Source organism: Carettochelys insculpta, chromosome 23 (assembly GCF_033958435.1).
Source record: "Carettochelys insculpta isolate YL-2023 chromosome 23, ASM3395843v1, whole genome shotgun sequence".
In the NCBI taxonomy this organism is placed as follows: Eukaryota; Metazoa; Chordata; order Testudines; family Carettochelyidae; genus Carettochelys; species Carettochelys insculpta.
The window spans coordinates 7,461,001-7,480,015 of NC_134159.1; the positions used below are offsets into that span (position 1 = coordinate 7,461,001).

Below are 19,015 nucleotides of genomic sequence, written 5' to 3' on the forward strand. Positions count from 1 at the left end.
AATGACACTCAAGTGGAATTTCTCTGTGCCCCGCTGGTGTAGCTAGGACTGAGTGTTGAGCTTCCACCCAAGTCAAAGGTCTCTATAATCCTCAGTGAACTTTGAAATAACAGTTGGAATCCTGTACAACAGGAACTTCTCTTCTGAGCTTCAGTGCTGATTCTAAAGCAACCAGTTGTGGCTCACTTTGTAGTTGAGTGTGACACCTCCACAGTTTTCTCACTTTCAGATGAGCCAGGAAATGGGGGTTTATATCTGAAATTAAACTGGAATCTCTGGAGTCATAATGGTGCCAAGCACTACCCATTATGCTAGCCAATCGGATCAGAAATATTTGGAATTATGATTCATGTGACCAGTTCGGCTGATTAAGACCCCAAACCCTTGATGTTATGTCCTTAAGAACACTTGTGCCATTGGCATTTAGTCTTTTCATCATTTGAGTCTTCATATGATATGAAATTCAGTTTAATTCATTCAGATTATTTATTTAGGTATCCTGGGAAAGAAGCTGTAAAATAAAGTCCATAGAAGTATCTAATGTTGAGGATGATCTGCCTTTTGATACTGTCCATTCCACAGACTTGTCAGCTCATGCAAAAGGGGTTGTGCAAATTTCATCCTCTGGGAACTTTGGAAGGCTTCAGGTGTTGAATGTTTGGGTGGAGCTGACTCCATGAGCTGTGAGTTTCTTTAAACTACTATTTTAGACTGCACTCAGAATGGGGTGGTTTTATTAGCTGCTTCCTGGCCTTATGGCAAGGAGACTTGTCCTTAGCTGTCCACATAGTCTCAATGGCAGTTTGTCTATCAAGGACTATGGCTGCAGACTTAATATTCTTCAAAGGGAGAAGAAACAGCTCTGCTGGAGGGTCTGTTAGAGAAGTCTTGTTTTATTTAAAAAAAAAACAAGTTTGAGATTGCTTATACTGTAAATAAACAACTGAGCAGCTTTTCCCATAGTGCCATCCCATTCACAGAAGTGAGCAGTAGCATCACAACAGTTCTCTGAAGATGCTAACAGGCAGCTGGAATGTAATCTTGAAAAGGCTAGGCATCCACAAAGAACATCTAAAGGAGGAAGGATGCAGTCTGGATCTGCCTGATGTTCTTTGGGTGAGTTTTGGATGTTCTAAGATACAATTGCTTTCCTGCATCCCAACCCTAAGCGGTAACACCTGGAACATTTGACAGAGTGAATATAATTTGAATGCAGGGACCCTAACAATGGACTGGAACGAGAGGAAAGAACTGAAGGCATTACTGGCCTTTTATTTATTCACTTTGTATCAGATTTATTTAGCCATTCTGGCGAAGTAGTTATAAAATAAAGTCCATAGCAGTGTATGATGAGTTTGATCTGCCTTTTGATACTGTATGCTTCACAGGACTTTTGGTGCAGTGTGGTGTATATTTACTCCTCTGTGAGGATATTCAGGCAGGGTAGCTTCTTTCTGACCACAAGGAAGAAACAACTTCCAGGATGTAATTTGCTCACATTCATTAATGCTTACATTTTTAAAAACCATGACCTCAGTAGGTTGCTGTAATGGAAAATTCTTGGCATGTTAGAGGTTAAACCTTGATAATTCAGAATAGTGTAAGACACAATACTTCTGCCTTTAAAGTGATTTCTCTGAAGCCTCTCCTATCACCAAACCCATGCGTATAATCCACCCTCATGAATCATTTGCAGCTAAATCACCCTGTTTTGTACTTAAGGCTGCCTGGTCATTATCAGAATAATGGTGAGGAAATGAGGCGTTTTTTTTAGCAAACAAAATCATATGCAGCTTAAATTAACGGCAGATGCACTCTTAATAGCAGTGCAATCCAGAAGCTCTAATTAAGGGTTAAAGCCAAACAGTGTACTGATGGTAAGTTAACTGCTCTGCTTTTTTCTGCGTCACTGCATGAGTTGAGAAAGGGGGAAGAGGCTGCTATAATATAAAAATAACTGAACTAGAACTTTTGCTCCTGCTCAAAGAAAGAAAGGATAACTTGTTTGGCCGAGAAGTAGCTTGTTGCAGAACTGGATCAAGCAGTTTTCCCCATGCATCCACGGCTCTGCCTGTTTTTTCTGTTGACTTCTGTCTCCTGGATGATGGGGGCTTCTGCACATCCAATACAGGAGAGATCCGTAATGAAAGACAGAAAGGTAAGCTGAGAATGGAAACAAAACTGTTCTGTCTCTGATGCTTGTTATTCACTCTTTTCCTCCTTTGTTCTTTACCCAGGTAAACAACAGTTCTTCATCGGGGGCACAGGGTATTCAGATTGACAGGATCTAATAAAAGGGGAATTGGAAGCATTGATTTATTGTAGTTCCCCCTTTCTCTGCTCTGTGCCTTCTATCTCCTTCTCTTGTTTGTCCCGCTCCTTTTCTTTAATGGGGATTTGGTACTTCCTCAAAAGATAACATGCCTTTAAAAGTATAAATTTTTGGTTGCACAGTAATTATATTGTTGGTATGTCTTTTAGATGAGACCTTCGACATTGGATCCTGTCTGCTCCCCTGACATTAAAGTCCTAGGGAAATGTAACAAGCAGTGCCTTTTTTGTGCCAGTACTTGCTGGTACTGAGTACCAGCACTTCAGCAGCTCCATGTGGAGCCAGCTGAGTATCAGCTCCTCTTTTTGTATTTAAAAAAAAAAAAAAAGCACTGGTAATAACTATAATGGCTTGACCAATTGCCTCTGACCAAAAATCGCTGCCCCCTTCCCCCCCCACCCCCAGTACAACTGTTATGTGTCAGTTGGCTGCTGTTTCTTCCACCCAAGAAGGACCAGCAACTCACTGGAGCTGACGTTTGTTGAAGCCCCTTAGTAGAATTTGTAACAAAAAGTGTTACCTTGCTATAAGAAATTTGTCAGCCCCAGACAGGGAACTCTGGCTTTGAACTGAATACTCTAAAACCATAACAGCTTAGTCACTGAGCTGCCTATATGTGTCTGCACTAAAGCAGTGCCTTAATTTATACAGATAATTGAATGCTTTTACTGGTTTCTAAAAAAAAGTAATTAAGTTAGTCATTTAAAGAGTTTTAGTTCTAAGTGTTTGATTTACTGTACTCTTTTGAAAAAGATCCAAGAACCAGTACATAAACTTGACTATTAAAAAAGGATTTTTCACTGAAATTATAGAATGAACTACAGCATTGCAGTTTGGTAGTTTATCAACCGATAGCACTTGACATTTTTAGGTGAGACTTAAAGGAAGACAGTAACAATTTTTAAAAGGACACAGATTAAAAAATAATGCTTCTGTCTTTTATACCTCCTGTGGTGAGTAATAGGACTGCTATTAATTGAAATCCTAGAAGGTGAAAAAGTCAGTTCACTAGGTATACAGTTTCCATTATTTTATACAAGAAGCTTGTTTGCCTGGGTCTCACGCAAAAAGGGAAAAATAATTTAAAAACAAAAAAAAAGATGCATGTATGGCCAAAGAAATTGGCAAGCGCAGTATCTCAGTATTTAGTTCTTATTAACTGACTAGCTATCCAGATGACTGTGTTCCTGTAAGAGGACTAAGCTACCATTATATGGCCCTGGGACAAGCTCTACCTCGCCATATGAAACATGAATGATCTCGCTGAGATAAAGATAATACTGTGATCAGCAACTGCTGTTTTCAAATGAGGAATTCAATGTTTCATCATCCTTAAATATCCCACTACTGTCTCACTGCTAGACAGAGCACACAAAAAAGTAATTGAGAAATCACGATTTTGCATCTTGCTAGTTTACCCCAGTGTTGCTAAAATACATTCATAAAAATAATGTGCAGTTCTGTTTCTGAAATACAGACATAAATTTTATGTGACCTACCTTTTTGTGCCAGGATGTGCCTTTCAGCCACACTTTATGCTTCTCTCTCTGACATAGGGGAAGAGTTTCTCCTCACTAAGGTTACTAATTCCTTCTCTTTTTACAAATAGTTGCAGGAGCTGACAGATGTAAAGAAAAGCATCTTGTTCACTTTCTTCTCTACGCTGGCTGACTGGACTTCCCAAATGGATGAGGCATCCCTGATGAAGGAAAAGGTGAAGTTTGCCAGCCGGCAAGAGAGGGCTGCCTTTCATCAATCTCGAGCATCAGAAAAGTCTCCTTGCAGGAACTTCTTCTGGAAGACTTTTTCCTCCTGCTAATAAAGTGATGGGCACCCTCCTGCCTGAGGGCCACAGGCAGCCCATTCAGGTTCTATGTGGCCCGCAAGACATTTTGTTTACCATTGCTCACTCGCAGGTTTACAGATTCTGCTGGTTTCTGTCCAGGATGTTTTATTCTTACTAGTATTACTAAAGTGACGTACACTTAAACAAGGGCATGTGCAGTGAGGTGGGTGGTGATTGCATACAGCAAAGACTATCAAAACAAAAAGCAGTCAAGTAGCACTTTAAAGACTAGCAAAATAGTTTATTAGGTGAGCTTTTGTGGGACAGACCCACTTCTTCAGACCATAGCCAGACCAGAACAGACTCAATTGAGAACTCAGATTGAGTCTGTTCTGGTCTGGCTATGGTCTGAAGAAGTGGGTCTGTTCCACAAAAGCTTACCTAATAAACCATTTTGCTAGTCTTTAAAGTGCTACTTGACTGCTTTTTGTTTTGATAGTGTATAGACTAGCATGGCTTCCTCTCTGTTACTATTCAACAAAGACTATGACAGCTGTCCATTCCCTCTGCACTCATTCAAAGCGCTGTTACAGTTTGGTTGGCACTCCCTGTAAATTCCAGGCATGCAAACATATTTAGCAAAATATCCTATCCTGGGAGACTGTCTTGGTTACAACAGTCATGTGGTCCACTCAGATGAAGAAGGGCCACTCATGCGGCCCCCTCAGTAATCTGGGTTGCCTGTTGCTAACAGAATAGCTTCTATGTAGCTATCTCAATCCAGATGAATATTACCAGCAACTGCTTTTTTGTGAACACTGTCTCTTTGTAATAAGTGTGATTAGACTGTCTCCCCATCCTGATTCTTTAATAAAACTGAATAGAACTTCATAATCAAAAATGATTGAAATGGAGAAAACACCTCAAGGCTGAACCACCTGAAAACAACCAAGTGGTTACTTTTTGGGCCACATTTCAGATAAAAAGCTGAATGTCAATTGCACAACAACTATTGGTCTGATCCTGGAGTTCTCATTTGCCCAAAATCCTCTAAGGGGAGGCGGCACTGCAGGACCAGGTTTTATAAGAATTCCTTTGTAACTAATCTGTAGAGGAGCTGCAAGGATCATGCTATTTTTTTATTCTTTAGCTCTAGGTTTTTCATATCATTATCTGGTACAATCTCCTACTTTATACTACACCACTGTAGAACTTGCTTTGGGAAAGACTTTTCACTCTCTAGTTTAAAGTTTTTTGGAAGCCTAGTTTGTATTGTTTTTTTCTAACATATCTTTAGTACTGTTATACCAACCAGTAGTTTGCTTTTTGTGTCAACATCACCCTCTATGTGGAACACACAGCTTTCATTACTATTTTGTATAAAGTAAGAGTAGCCTTGGAATTTGTGATGCTAAGATGGGATTGTTATGATCACCTAGGCTCACCACCTCAATAACCCAAGTCATAGAATTTTCCATAAGTAATTCCTAGAGTATACGGTTCAGGAAAAAAAAAAGTAATTGTGATTTTAAAACTGTCAGCAATGCAGTGTCTCCCTTGGTAAGGTAGCAGAGAGACAGCTGAGTTAGTCTGTATCTTCACAAACAACAAGAAATCCTGTGACAACTTATAGACTTAACATATTTCAAAGCATAAGCTTTCATGGGCAAAGACCTGCTTCAGCAGATGCATGAGTGCGGGGAGGGGGGCGGTTTCAGAGGAGAAGTCTCAGTCAAGGGGAGAGCCAGAGCTGACAAGGTCTATTCAGTCAGGGGGGACGTGGCCCATTATCTAGCTAATGTGGAGATGTTGCTCTTTTTGGTTCCATTATGCATGTGTAAATGCAAACTCTGGAAATCTTTTACCCTAGCAATATTCGTAGGGTCAGCTGTGGAGGTCCCCAGTGTGGTGCCAAGGTAGCAGTGCAGATAACACAGAGACAACCTCCTGCCCTCTCAATTTCCTCTTACCGCTAGTGACAGGCACTGGAACAGACTTCATCTTTTGCTACTGAAAGGGTCTGACAACCCTACTGTTTATAGTTGTAGTTAGTTGTTTATAGTTCTGTAGCTAATTAGAAGTACGCATACTCCTTGTAGTTTATTGGGAGCACCCCTGCCATTTCAGCCCCTACTGTGAGGCATTCCACATTCCCCAGGCTTCAAAACCTATGAGAGCTGTGGAAAGCTTATGCCTAAATGTGACCTTAGTGTTGACTGCCTTAAGTATCTGGATGCGGGACACCAAGTGCTCTAGCTGTTAAGCGTTTTCATCCCTAAACCAAGGAGTGGGCCTACCATCTCCAGCTCTTCTTCATGGAAGAGGCACTGTGGCCCTTGGCATGGGTGATGCACAGTGCTCCATCATCTGTGCTGCCACTGCCAAAGAAGCACTTGGGCCATATGCACTGTCCTCCCAAATGTGTGGGGTCAAATGTGAGGCATTACTCCCAGTTCCCAGTGCCAGTAAGATGGAAAAAGTTGAAAGAGGCTGGTCACCAGTTAAGACACTGTAAAAAGTCCCTAAGGGGGTGCACTTTGTGCAGGGGTAGCCACATGCAGCCCCATAGGTCATGACGCTGTTGGTTCTGGCCCAGCCATGAGCGCCTGGTGGTGGTAGTTTCCCAGCATGGAGCCTGGCTTGAGGAAGACATTGCTCTTCCATTTGACACAAGATACTTTTGAGGCCACCAGAGCTGTTATAGAGATGACCTTCCACATGAAGAGTCATACAGTCTCCTGCAGCCAGGAGCAGTATTGGCTAAATACCATGTGCCTGCTGTCAGTACCATTGCCTGTGGCCCTGTTATTCTCAGCACCATTAGTTCCAACACTGCTGACTTATAGCACCAGTGACTGGCTCCAATAACTGCGGCTCAGCTGCCTTCACCATCGTCTAGTGCAGTACCGATGACGACATACGAATACCTGCATTACTGGTGGTGAGGCCACCGCTCACAGTGCCACCAATGCTAGCACCAGGAGCAGCATTGCCTCAGCTGTGCAAGCCAATCATGCTCATCTGAGACGTGTCCTCTCCCTGGTACCCCAGCACCAATGAGTTCAGCAGCTCCTTAGTCTGTCACTAAGTACGCATCAGAGTTGGGAAAAGCGTCATCTGTTGCCTCCCATAGCTGGTGCTGTTCATGTTCCTGGTTCCTATTGCACTAGAAGGCATTGGTACAGGCCGCCTGGTCTCCACCATGGCAAATGCCCATGAACTTACCATTTTGTACCCCATGAGCCTACCACCAAGCCCAGGGCCCAGAGTTAAAACTGACCTAAGAAGTACTGGTGCCCAGGGTCCTCATCACAGCCACGGTGTTCCCCATCTCTGCACTGGTGGTGGATGTGGACCTGGAGCACCCTCAGGTGCCACCTGCAGTGCAGTCTCTGCTGGGGCCTCAGATGGGTCCTCTCCATCGTTTGTCTCCCCAGGTGGTTACAGCATAGCCCTCTATGAGCTAGGTGTAGGACCCAGAGGTTCCAGTTTCAGTTGCTTCCTTCTCCTGCCTGGATGCAGCCATGGCAGGGACGCCCTCAAACTTTCTGCCAGTCCATGGACCATAAAGCCTGTCGGACCTCCTGTGCAGGGTTGTCCAGTACGTGCCACTGCAGGCTGATGAGGGGAGGGAAGATTAACCACCCCCATGGTGGACATTTTTACAGCTGAAGGACCATCTAGGCTGGTGCTGCCCCTTCATAAACTTCTTCCAGACCACCACTAAAGTACTCAGGCACATATCTGCTTCCATCCCATCCACAGCAAAGGGCATCGAGCACAGGTACTTTGTTCCCCAAAAGGGGTATGAACAGCTGTTTATGCACTAGAGCTACGTACGTCAGTTGTGGATGTGACTAACCGTAAGGAGTGCCAAGACCAGCCACAGCCTGCCCACAGGCAAAGGAGCACAAGAAGCTTGACTTCTTTGGGTGTAAGGTGTATGCCACAAGGGGCTGCAACTGCAGATGGTGAGCCAACAGGTGGTTTTTCAGCCATTTTCTAGCATGTAATTCCTGGACTGCCATGGACAAATTCAAAGAACTGCCATACCAGGTAACCCACACTGAGTTCTCCACTATCTTTGATGAGGGGAGGATGGTCTCCAGAATGGCGTTGCAGGTAGCTCTGGACTCAGATGATTCAGCAGCATGAATCATGGCTACAGCAATCACAATGTGGCACACCACATAGCTACAGATGTCCAATATTCCTCCTGAGGGGCAGACTACCATACAGTACTTGCACTTTGACTATGCAGGTCTGTTCACATAAAGCACGGACTCATGCCTACACAGTCTGAAGGACACCAGGGAAATGCTTAAGAGCCTGAGCATACACAGTGTGGCCCCACAGCAAAAACAATTCAAGCCACAGCCCCCTTCCTGCTTCTACACTGCTCCTCAGTGGCATGAGGCCAGCAGAAGGCAGGGCAGACCCAACAGGAGACACCACCAAAATTCCTCCTCAGGCTGCGAGCAAGGTCTCTCCAAACAGTAGCCAAGCCTAAATCCAACTTTTGAGGTGCACTGAGAACCTTGTACCAGTGCCTGCCCATGATCTCTCCCCACCCTTTGTGAGTCATCTGTGCCACTTCCACCACACTTGGTCATACATTGGCTGTGTCTACACTTACCAAAAACTTTGAAATGGCCATGCTAATGGCCAGATTGAAGAATAATAATGAGGCACTGAAATGCATATGCAGCACCTCATTAGCATGCTGCCAGCTGCAGCACTTTGAAATTGCTGTGTTTCACTCCCACATGGCTTGCATACATGAAGGACCCCACTAACATCGAAATCCCCTTTTTCCCATGAGCTCATAGGAATAAGGAGATTTCAATGTTGGTGGGGTCCTTTCAAAAAGGACTCCTGTGAATACGAGCTGCACGGGAGCGAAACGCAGCAATTTCAAAGTGCTGCAACTGGTGGTATGCTAATAAGGCACTGAATATGCATTTTAGTGCCTCATTAGTATTCTTCAATCTGGCCATTTCGAAGTTTTTTGTAAATGTAGACACATACATTATGTTGAACTGCTAAGTCCTAAGCACAGTGAGAGTGGGATATTTTATTCAGTTCCACACCCTCCTTTTCATCCTCCCTGACGGTTCCTCTTCAAGGATCCTTCTCAGGAGCAGCTCCTCAATTGCTCGTAGCCTGGCGGGTGATGGAAGAGGTTCCTAAGGAATTCAGGGGTATGGGATTCTACACCTGTCACTTCCTCATCCCCATGCTAGACCTGAGGAACCTCAATGCACTTATCGAGAAAATGCGCTTTCACATGGTCTTTGACCACCCTTACCCCACTCTGGATCCGGCAGCCTGGTACATCACCTTCAACATGAAGGACATTTATTTCTATGTATGAGTTATCCCTTCCCACAGACAGCTGAAGAAGAAGTGTTTTGAGAGGTAAGTAACCATTTTTTACTTTGTCTATATCAGGTAAATTGTTTTGTCCTAAATTAAATGAGTCCATTACTGTGTTTGCGGAAGCAGACATGCATGTTTTTCAGATTACTCTGGAGGTTATGCTGTTGTATCTTATAGTGAATAAATTAAGTTCTGTAAAATTGGATGTTTATATGAAACCATAATTTTCCATGGTAATTTATAGATTTAAGGACTCCTGCCCATAGTACAGAACAAACCTCTATAGTCTCGTCTCTTTGGGACTTAACTGGTGCTGAACAAGAGAATTTGCCAGATCATATGAGGTCAATATTGTCTAGCAGCATCACCAACACCCCCCACTACTTACTGGGTTCTTAGACATTCATGGGTAAATTAGAGCTAAATAATAGCACAGAACTCTGAGAGGCAGGACTGGTGACTTTATGGAACCATGGGAAACTTGGCCCAGCCATCATAAGTGGACATCCAGCTAACTAAAATCTTGTTGGATCAGAGAATGCCAGACTAGAGAGGCTCAACTGGTACTGTATAAAACAGTTTATAGGACAGAAAGCAATGAGACCTCTATCCTCATTCCTTTAGGTTTTTTCTTCTTAAATACAGAGTGGGGAAAAACTAGCTAGAATCCACACTCAGCACTGCAACTCTACTAAAAAATAGAGCAGTGTGTCCTCTATTACTTGGTAGCTAAAATGAACCCAGGCAATCTGCAAGTGAGTTAGACAGCTCACTCCTAACAAACTGAGGATCACGCATTTTTAACTTAAACATGGCGTCTATTAAATTTATAATATGAAAGATAACTATGAAGAGCAACTTTGTTTTCATATAGACGGAAGTCAACAGGATTTCTATTACTGGGTTGATCTTTTATTTATTAAGTTTCAGCTTAGTGTGAATTTTCCCCCCCCAGGAAATAACGGTTTATAATGAAAAAGCTGGCAAGCCTTCAACTGTTTTTCATCTAGTAGGAAAATCAGTAAACTGAAAAGCATGGTGGTGGTGATCTAGTTCATTGCTGAATTTTTACTCAAGGCTAATAGCCTCCACACAGTTGAATAAGACATGGCTGTGTACGAATAGCATTTCCGATGCCTATGTTCTATCCTGAATGAACATTCAGTACAGCTACTATGGCAGCCTACAACAAGAGAAAAACTTCATCTGTTGTGCCAAGGGCATTGTTCATAATGTGATATGTTAGACAAGTATTATGATAAAACAATTGTTTTTCCTATCCAACGCAGGGACATACATTGTTCCTTTCCAGAAGAAAGGGGATGTTCGGCGCCAATAGTGAGCTTTTATTACATAGAGATGAGACAACAACAGCTCAGTAGGTACTTGGTAATTAGGATCCCATATTTAGGTCTCTGTAATACCTTTCAATTAGGAAAGTGCAAGTGACACCTTTAATTCATTCCTAGTTTTCCCTATAAGACAGCAGATTTTTGCTCAAGTTACTAGGCACTAGAATTGGTTAGGGGTTATGTTCATCATAAATACAGTAAGACTGTAGTTCTAGCACATTCATTAAAAGCTAGATTGCACTATTTGTACACGAGGGGCATATCTAAATGTTCAGCTTTGCTATATACTAAATGGCTTATCTATTACGCTGCTGAACCTAATGTTAGATTAATGAGTTTTGCAGTGTTGGAACTACTGTATAATTGTGTACATTAAACATTCACTGCCTCTTTTTTAAATGCTTCAGCATTTTTCTCCTTTGCTCTCCTAGGACAGAACTATCACTACCACAAACAATCTATATGTGTTAATGTATTACCACTAACATTAACATGGATCAAAGCCAACTGGCATATTGGAAGGCTAATTGCCACAAACACAACAATTTAAAACAAATCTGAGACAGCAAACCCATTAGTGCCTGGGTGAAATCAGGATGCTTCCAATAATTAGACAGTCATGTTCTTGGAGATATACCACAAGCCACGCCATGTGTGATAGAATCATAATAATCAGTCTAATAGCATAATAAGCTTTTTTAAAGGAGAATTTTAATATTGTTTCAAATTATTTTTAAAAATAATAAGAATATCATGATGTTGTATAAAAGATAGGAATACAAAACAGGCACAAATGTAATATTTGCTGCCTGAAACTCTTTTAAAGCCAAGCGTTTTAATTTTCAGCATGCTTTATAAATATCAGTTCTCACTCTCCTCCTGCACAGGGAGGTAGTAGAATTTAAAAATGATGTCACAAAGGTTAAAATGTGATTTGGTTAGAGTTACATGGCAAGAGATCTATATCAGAACCAGGATTTGAATTCAAATCCCTGGATCCCAGACTGGTTCTCAGTGAATCCCTCAGAATGGTAGCTGGGAAAATCTGCATGTTGGCAGCCTGACTATGCCAAATTGTAATAAGCCTCCCCAGCAACAGGCACTGAGAACACTGCATCTCTCACCATTACACTCTAAATTAATATGGAGAGAATCTGCTTGGTCGGGACTCTCCTGTGAAGCCTCACAGTTTAGTATCAAAACTCTCAAACCTCACACAGTGGTCTTCCAAGTACCTCTAATCGTCAACCTGGGCCTCATCTATACCTGAAAGTGCTTGGCAGTATGTGGGTGGAAGTAACCAACAACTACCCCAAGTGTAGATGAAGCTTATACTAGCCAAAGTTCTCTTGCATAAACCACTTCCCCGAGTATGGAGTAAGCTATACCAATAAAATTCTTTTGCCATTAAAAAAAAAAACCCACCTCCACTAAACCTTTTGATTGAACTATTATATTGGTTAGGGATGTGATTAGACACACACCACCCTCTCCTCTGCTAGTAAAACTTAAGTGTACACCATGGTTTAGCCTCTCAATTCCCCTGTGAGTAGATAACTCCCAAAATCTGAAAAACAGATGGGAAAAACATGGTAAGTGAGATGTGTGAGGCTGCAGAGAGGGTTAGTCAGGAATAGAACTCGAGTACCTGGCTCTCAGTCCTGCATTCAAAACATACATCTCTAATGCACCAAAGTTATTTGAGAAGACTGACTACTCTTAAAAAATTAAAACCTCTTGTTATATGAGAGCGATTAAATAAATCCGTTTGCTTCTGAGAGTTGAGGGTACTCAATTTTTAGTTCTCTAGAGGCAAGACATAGCATGACCAGCAAACTGTGGTGGTTGGGGAGTTTAATACATGGCTTGCTTATGTTGGCTTCAACACAGAAGAGGCCTACATTTCCTCGACATTTAAAGCACTGTTAGCAGCAGTTTTGAAAAGTCTCTTACTTCTTGCGTTTTGAACTCAAGTCTTTCAAGGGCAGCTTTTTCTTACCCTTTGATACACTCCTCAGAGCATGTAGAGCCTGTACTTGCTGCAGGCGTCTTGAGAGCTCCTGCTCACAGGCCTGCTGGAGAGCTTCAGTCTTCTGCTTATCCCACCCCAGTGCCAGAGCCAAGGCTTCTGTATCTTCCTTGATGATCAGCTGTGAAAGAAAAATTTAGACACACTGGTTCTCAGTGTCTCACATTTTGTCTTTTACAACAGCCAGGATTTCCTCTAGTGATAAACTATTCCTGAACCAAACCGCTTACCCCACTTCTGAGTAAAAATAGGTGGATCCATGAAAGAAACTGCTGAAACACTGGCAATGAACTGATATATTTAATTAAAATAATAAAATCACTGGGTTCTCCAGCACATTTATCCTTGAACTTGACAATTCCATGACTTAAGATACTACCTTTCAAGCCTAATTTGTTCTGTTTTTAATTCTGTTTGGGAAAAATACAAAGTGACACCACATGGAAGTGCCAGGCATGGAAGAAGCATATGCTGTGGCAAGGTTTCACAATGCTGGGGTTTAGAACAAAAAAACACCACACTGTACTGATCAGAACATTACCTTTGTGCCTTAACTAAAGTAACATTTGGGTCTACAGAGATGAAATGGCAGTTTGCCAAACATCCCCTCTCTCCACAGAAAGATACCAGTCAGCCTGCCTAGAAAACAGCAAAAACCAGAGCTACCAACCTCAAGCTTCTGACTGTTTAAGCTGAGTTCTGGGGCAGGTTTCTCTTTCAATGCAGCAAGTATCACATCACTGAGAGATCTTTTGGTGGAGGCACCTGCCCTGCTGCTACCAGCATCAACTACATCCCTCTCCTCCCTCTGTGTAGCTTCAGGTTCTGAAAAGTAACAGGGAGATCTGTTTATTATTAGCCAGTAGCATGAACTCTAGTGGAGGGCTGGGAATGCAGTTTGATCAGTTTGCACCAACTATTGCAGCATCACAAGCTCATGCAGCTTTTTCATTTCCCCTCCCTTTTAGATGCCCGTGGAAACTTTATCATAATTCTTACCTGATGCCTTCGTTAAGATGCTGCCTTCATTTTTCAAGGCTGCCAGGTAGAGTTCCAGGAGCTGTTTGGATTGGCGTTCTTCCTCTCGTCTGTCCAGCACCTGCTGCAAGGTGTCCTGTAACATCTGGATTTTTGGCTGATTTTGGGAAAGCTCCTGGGCCAAGTCGGAACATGGTACATCAATGAGCACCTAAATGAAAGAATGGAGTCCTGCTACATGGAACAATGTAGGCTAGCCTAATTTTGATTATTTTATCAGACTGACTACAACAGAGCTATAAAGGTATGGCATACTTTCCAAATCACATGTACAAAGAAGCAAAGTTTCCACCTTGCAAGACGACATCAACTTTTACTTAGGCATTTCCAGATCATATCAGCCAGGTTATAAGTGGTCCTAACTAAGACTTCCACAAGCCACAGTTCTTTAATTGCAATTAAAGGGCCCTCATAAAGGTGGGAAATGATAACATATTTTTGAACAACAGAGAAATTCTAACAATCCTTCAGTGAAAGCCCCACTAGTCAGTTTGAGAAGACAAGCCAACCCCAACAAGGACTGACTGGCTTTTGGAAAGTAACATTTGATCCAGATTGCTGAACAAGTACTGTGAACAGCCATCATTAAGACCAAATCCTGTTATGTGCAGATACTGGGGGGGCTGGAAGTGGTCTGGCATGTAGCTGATAATTTTCTTGGAACCCAAACTCACATCTTCTAAACCCCTCCAAAGACCAAAGTGCAAGATAATCAAAAAAGACACATGTGGCTCGAGGCCAGGATACAAACCCTACAGGAAGGAACTAAGAGCTTAGTGAAGAATGAAGACACATGTGAGATGACAGATGAATCACTCAATGTCTGAAACCCCCACCCCAAAAAATGTAAGGATATATCACTGATATGGTAGAGAAGGTAAAAAAGATGAGTCAGTGTGAAGAGGAGGAATGCTGGGATCAAGTGAATGAGAAAATGGTGAACAGTGTGTTGCGTGTGTAAAAGAATGATGCAGATGGTGCCATTTTCAAAAGGCTGTTCATTCCATTGGGAGAAGTTTCTCCAAGAGCAGAATGTCACTCCTGCCTGACATCAAAATCAACAGTATTTGAATATGGACCAAGAGATGCATTTTTCTTTCCTAAGATTAAAGCATCTCCCCTTCAGTGAGGAAACAAAAGGAAGGAGAAAAGTGTGGTATATTAGTTCTCACTATACCTGGAGGTCTTCCTCAGACATTAAAATGATGTTGGACAGGTCATTCTTCAATAGTCTTGCCAGATGCTTCCATTTCTCTCCACCACTGTCAACTTCATCTGTGGACTCCCTTGACAGCCTGGCTGTGCCTTCATCTGACACATGAGAAATGACCACAATCATAACAGTGGAAAAACTCATGGCTGCAAAGATCACAACAAAAAAATCTAAACAACGTTTACTGAGGGTATGTATTGACAAAGCTGCTGAAAAGGAAATAGATGTGGTAAATTAAACAGCTTATAAGCTTTGAACTATTGGGGTTTTCTTACCTTAGATTTGGAACCACAGCTATAAAAATCTAAGAATTACAGAGAATTCAAAATGTAGTTTCCAGGAAATAATCATGTAGATAAACAACTTAGATATTGGCACAGAAAGTATGCTTAGTAAATGTGCAGATGATACCAAACTGGGAGGGGTTGCAACTGCTTTGGAGGATAGGGTCATAATTCAAAATGATCAGGACAAACTGAAGAAATGGCTGAAGTAAATAGGATGAAGTTTAATAAGGATGAATGCAAAGTACTCCACTTAGGAAGGAACAATCAGTTTCATGCATACAGAATGGAAAGTGACTGTCTGGGAAGGAGTTATACAGAAAGAGATCTAGGGGTCTTAGTTGACCACAAGCTAAATATCAGTCAACTGTGCAATGCTCTTGCAGAAAAGCAAACTTGATTCAGGGATGCATGAGTGTTGTGAGCAAGACACAAGAAGTCATCCTCATGCTCTACTCTGCACTGATTAGACCTCAACTGGAGTACTGTGTCCAGTTTTGGGTACCACATTTCAAGATGGATGTGGAGAAACTGGAGAAGGCCCAGAGAAGAGGAACAAGAATGATTAAAAGCCTAGACAACATGAGCTATGAGGAAAGACTGAAAGAACTGGGCTTGTTTAGTTTAGAAAAGAGATAGCTGAGAGAGGACATGAGGAGGGAGGAAAAATTGTTCTTAGCCTCTGAAGATAGAACAAGAAGCACTGGGTTTAAACTGCAGCAAGGGAGGTTTAGGTTGGACATTAGGAAAAACTTCTTAACTGTCAGGGTGATTAAACATTGGAATACATTGCCAAGGGAGGTTGTGAAATCCCCATCACTGGAGATATTTAAAAGCAAATTAGACAGACATCTATCAGGGATGGTCTGGATGGTACTTGGTCCTGCTGTGAGGTCAGGGGCCTGGACTCGATCTCTCGAGGTCCCTTCCAGTTCTAGTGTTCTATGATTCTAGGATTAGTGCTTTGGACTCAGCCTATCTGACTGGTTAGAGGAATAATGGAGCATTTAAAGTAATTTTAAAAATTATTTTTCCATAGTGTCCATGTCAAGAACTCCTGTGAAGAAAGAAGCAGCATGAGGGAGAAATTCTATCTTGATTGTTATTCTCCCCACCACTTAGTAGTCATCATCACCACCTGCCCTTTCTTGATTTTTCAGCACAAGTGAGTTTCTGTAAGTGAAAAGAAGGGTGAAAGAGCAGGATCACCATGTCCGCAACACTTTTTCCATACAAGCCTGAGCAGAGGAAGTACGGGGGTAGTAATCTAAACTAAGCCTTCAGCAGAGTCAAAAGTACACCGTGAGTGGAGGTGTCAGTGTCTGGAAAGTTAAGACATAAGTTCCCCTCCAACCTGATACCTATGCAGCTGCTGATCCACTTTTCATTCCTGGACAGTACCACAAACTTGGTGTTGGGTGGTAAACACAGGAAATAATCTTCATCATTCACAATGGTGCCATCCTCTGCCAGGACTACAGTGATAGGTCCCCAGGCCTTGTCAATGGCCAGAAGGTCACAGGCTGCAAAAGAGAAAGTGCTTTCATGAAGCAGAAGGAAGTCTGGCAAAGAAAAAAAACACGGTCCTTTATGTACATATGACAGATAGAAATTTTTCTTGAGGATATAGCTCTGATAATGACAGCCTCGTCCACAATCATATCCCATACATCAACTCTTCTCTGGTTTATGCTTACTAATTTGTCTCTATCAATCCAGATTTGTAATGGTATTCCTGATACAAGCTCAAAAAAGCCTCCTTTCCTGGATGTTCATCTTCATTTCAAATACCAAATGCGACCAAGCAACCCAGAAATTATTTTCAATACAATGTACTTCTGTTTCCAAATCTCCCCATCTTGACACTAGGACAGGCCCTCAATTTTAACCCTTTATCCTCCTCGTTTATGACATAAAAAGTGGTAAGGATAAACATGCAGACTCATGACATTTCTAGATATATCAAGGAGAAACCAGTGGGTGTAAAAGAGTTGGACTGGAACTTCTTCCAGCCAGACCAAAAAACCCAAATATGTAAGATGTCTTTCCCACTGCACTACATATCACAGCTTGTCCAGCACTAAACACGTATGCTTATCAACTGTTTTAAGTGACTCCACTGCCTATCAGCAGCTGCCAAGAGAGGGGAACCCAGAGGGGCAAGGAGACTCGAGATCAGAACACTTCTAGCCATTTATACTCTTGAGACAAACCTACATAGTCATTCTGAAGACAAGCACAGGACAACAGGATAAGTACAAACAGCCTGTATTTTCTGAAGTGACTAGTGTAGATTTAGCAAAAAAAAAATTTGTCTCTAATGGAACTTAAAAATCTTTAGTGTAATTACAAAGCTTAACTTTTAACATGACATGAGCTGTATCTGAGATGTATGTTCAGTGATTTATGTGTAACTTGATAGCTCAATGCCTTTGGGCATGTGGGAGATTTAGCTCTGCCAACCCCCTAAAGTTCATAAAAAGCAGCAGTGGTGCTCTGTACAGACATCACTCACAAGCCAGGAACCTACTGATGCCAGGGATTGCATTTCATTGGCAAAGCCTGGATTCAGCAGTGTTTAAAATGCATAATCTTAAAGTCATGTGTTTAATCCAGGGACAGCACTTCCCAAATGAAGCTCTTCACACATGTAATACAGGATGCCAAGGTGCAGATGCCCAGCACAAGTTGTGGAGATACCCTCTTCTCCACCCCATAGGAAGCAGAATGGGCCAGCCTGCACAGTGCTGATTTCAGCACTGAAATAAAACTGATTGTTTTTCAGCAGCCTACCCGCAGTCCGTAAAGTGAATTTCTATCTCAGTCCTATATCAACACCTCTAGATATTTGCTAAGTACTAAAGAACCAGCAAAATCAGTGTAAACTAAAATTTTATCTAGACAATGACTTGTTTGTAGAGTTTTATACACTGAAAGCTAAGTACATTATTTATGTTCCAATTGATTTTATAATTATAGAGTAAAATGAGAATGTAAGCAATTTTTCATCAATAGTATTGTATTTTATGTCTGATTTTGTAAGCAAGCAGTTTTTGTAGCAAGAGGAAACTTGGAGGCCTGTGAGATCTCCCTGATCTCAACACCCTGCCAGCCACATGACACCTCTCACGTCCCCTTTCCCATGCCCTGTTCCACCCCACAAGGCCAATAGGGGGTGGCCCAGTTGTGACAAAAGGGAGCCTCCGCAAGGGGAAGGGCTTGCTGGAGTAAAGCAGGTGAGGCAGCACAGTACGATGGGGGAAGGGGGACTGCAACAAAGATGGTACCAGAGGCCCCCATCACCTCCCCATAACCGCCCACATTTATATCCCCTCGCGTCTTCCCACATCCTCCCCAGCTCCCCCTCCCCAGGGGATGCTTCCCCACCCCTCTCCTCGTCTCCCATCACCTCGTTCCCCCCTCCCACCAGGATCTGCCCCCCTCACCCTTGCTCCGCAACTCCCGCAGGCTGGCGGCCGCCACCCCGTAGTGCTCCCCCTGGCCGTTCCGCCGGATCAGGCACGGCTTCAGCGGAGCGATCCCCTCCCCGCTGCCGGGAACCTCTCCCGCCATCCTCCAGCCCGGGCTGAGGAGTAACAGCA

At 42.6% G+C, this 19,015-nt stretch overlaps 1 protein-coding gene across 1 annotated transcript; it reads right to left on the bottom strand.

Moving 5' to 3' along the window:
* Nucleotides 1-10,405: 10,405 nt before the first annotated feature.
* On the bottom strand, nucleotides 10,406-19,015 carry DFFA (DNA fragmentation factor subunit alpha). Its single transcript, XM_074975627.1, has 6 exons — nucleotides 18,860-19,015; nucleotides 16,775-16,936; nucleotides 15,094-15,227; nucleotides 13,878-14,067; nucleotides 13,549-13,703; nucleotides 10,406-12,999 (listed from the first exon to the last, which is right to left on the bottom strand). Exons 1-6 carry the CDS (start codon nucleotides 18,984-18,986, stop codon nucleotides 12,799-12,801), a joined length of 969 nt encoding a protein of 322 aa, XP_074831728.1. The 5' UTR covers nucleotides 18,987-19,015; the 3' UTR covers nucleotides 10,406-12,798.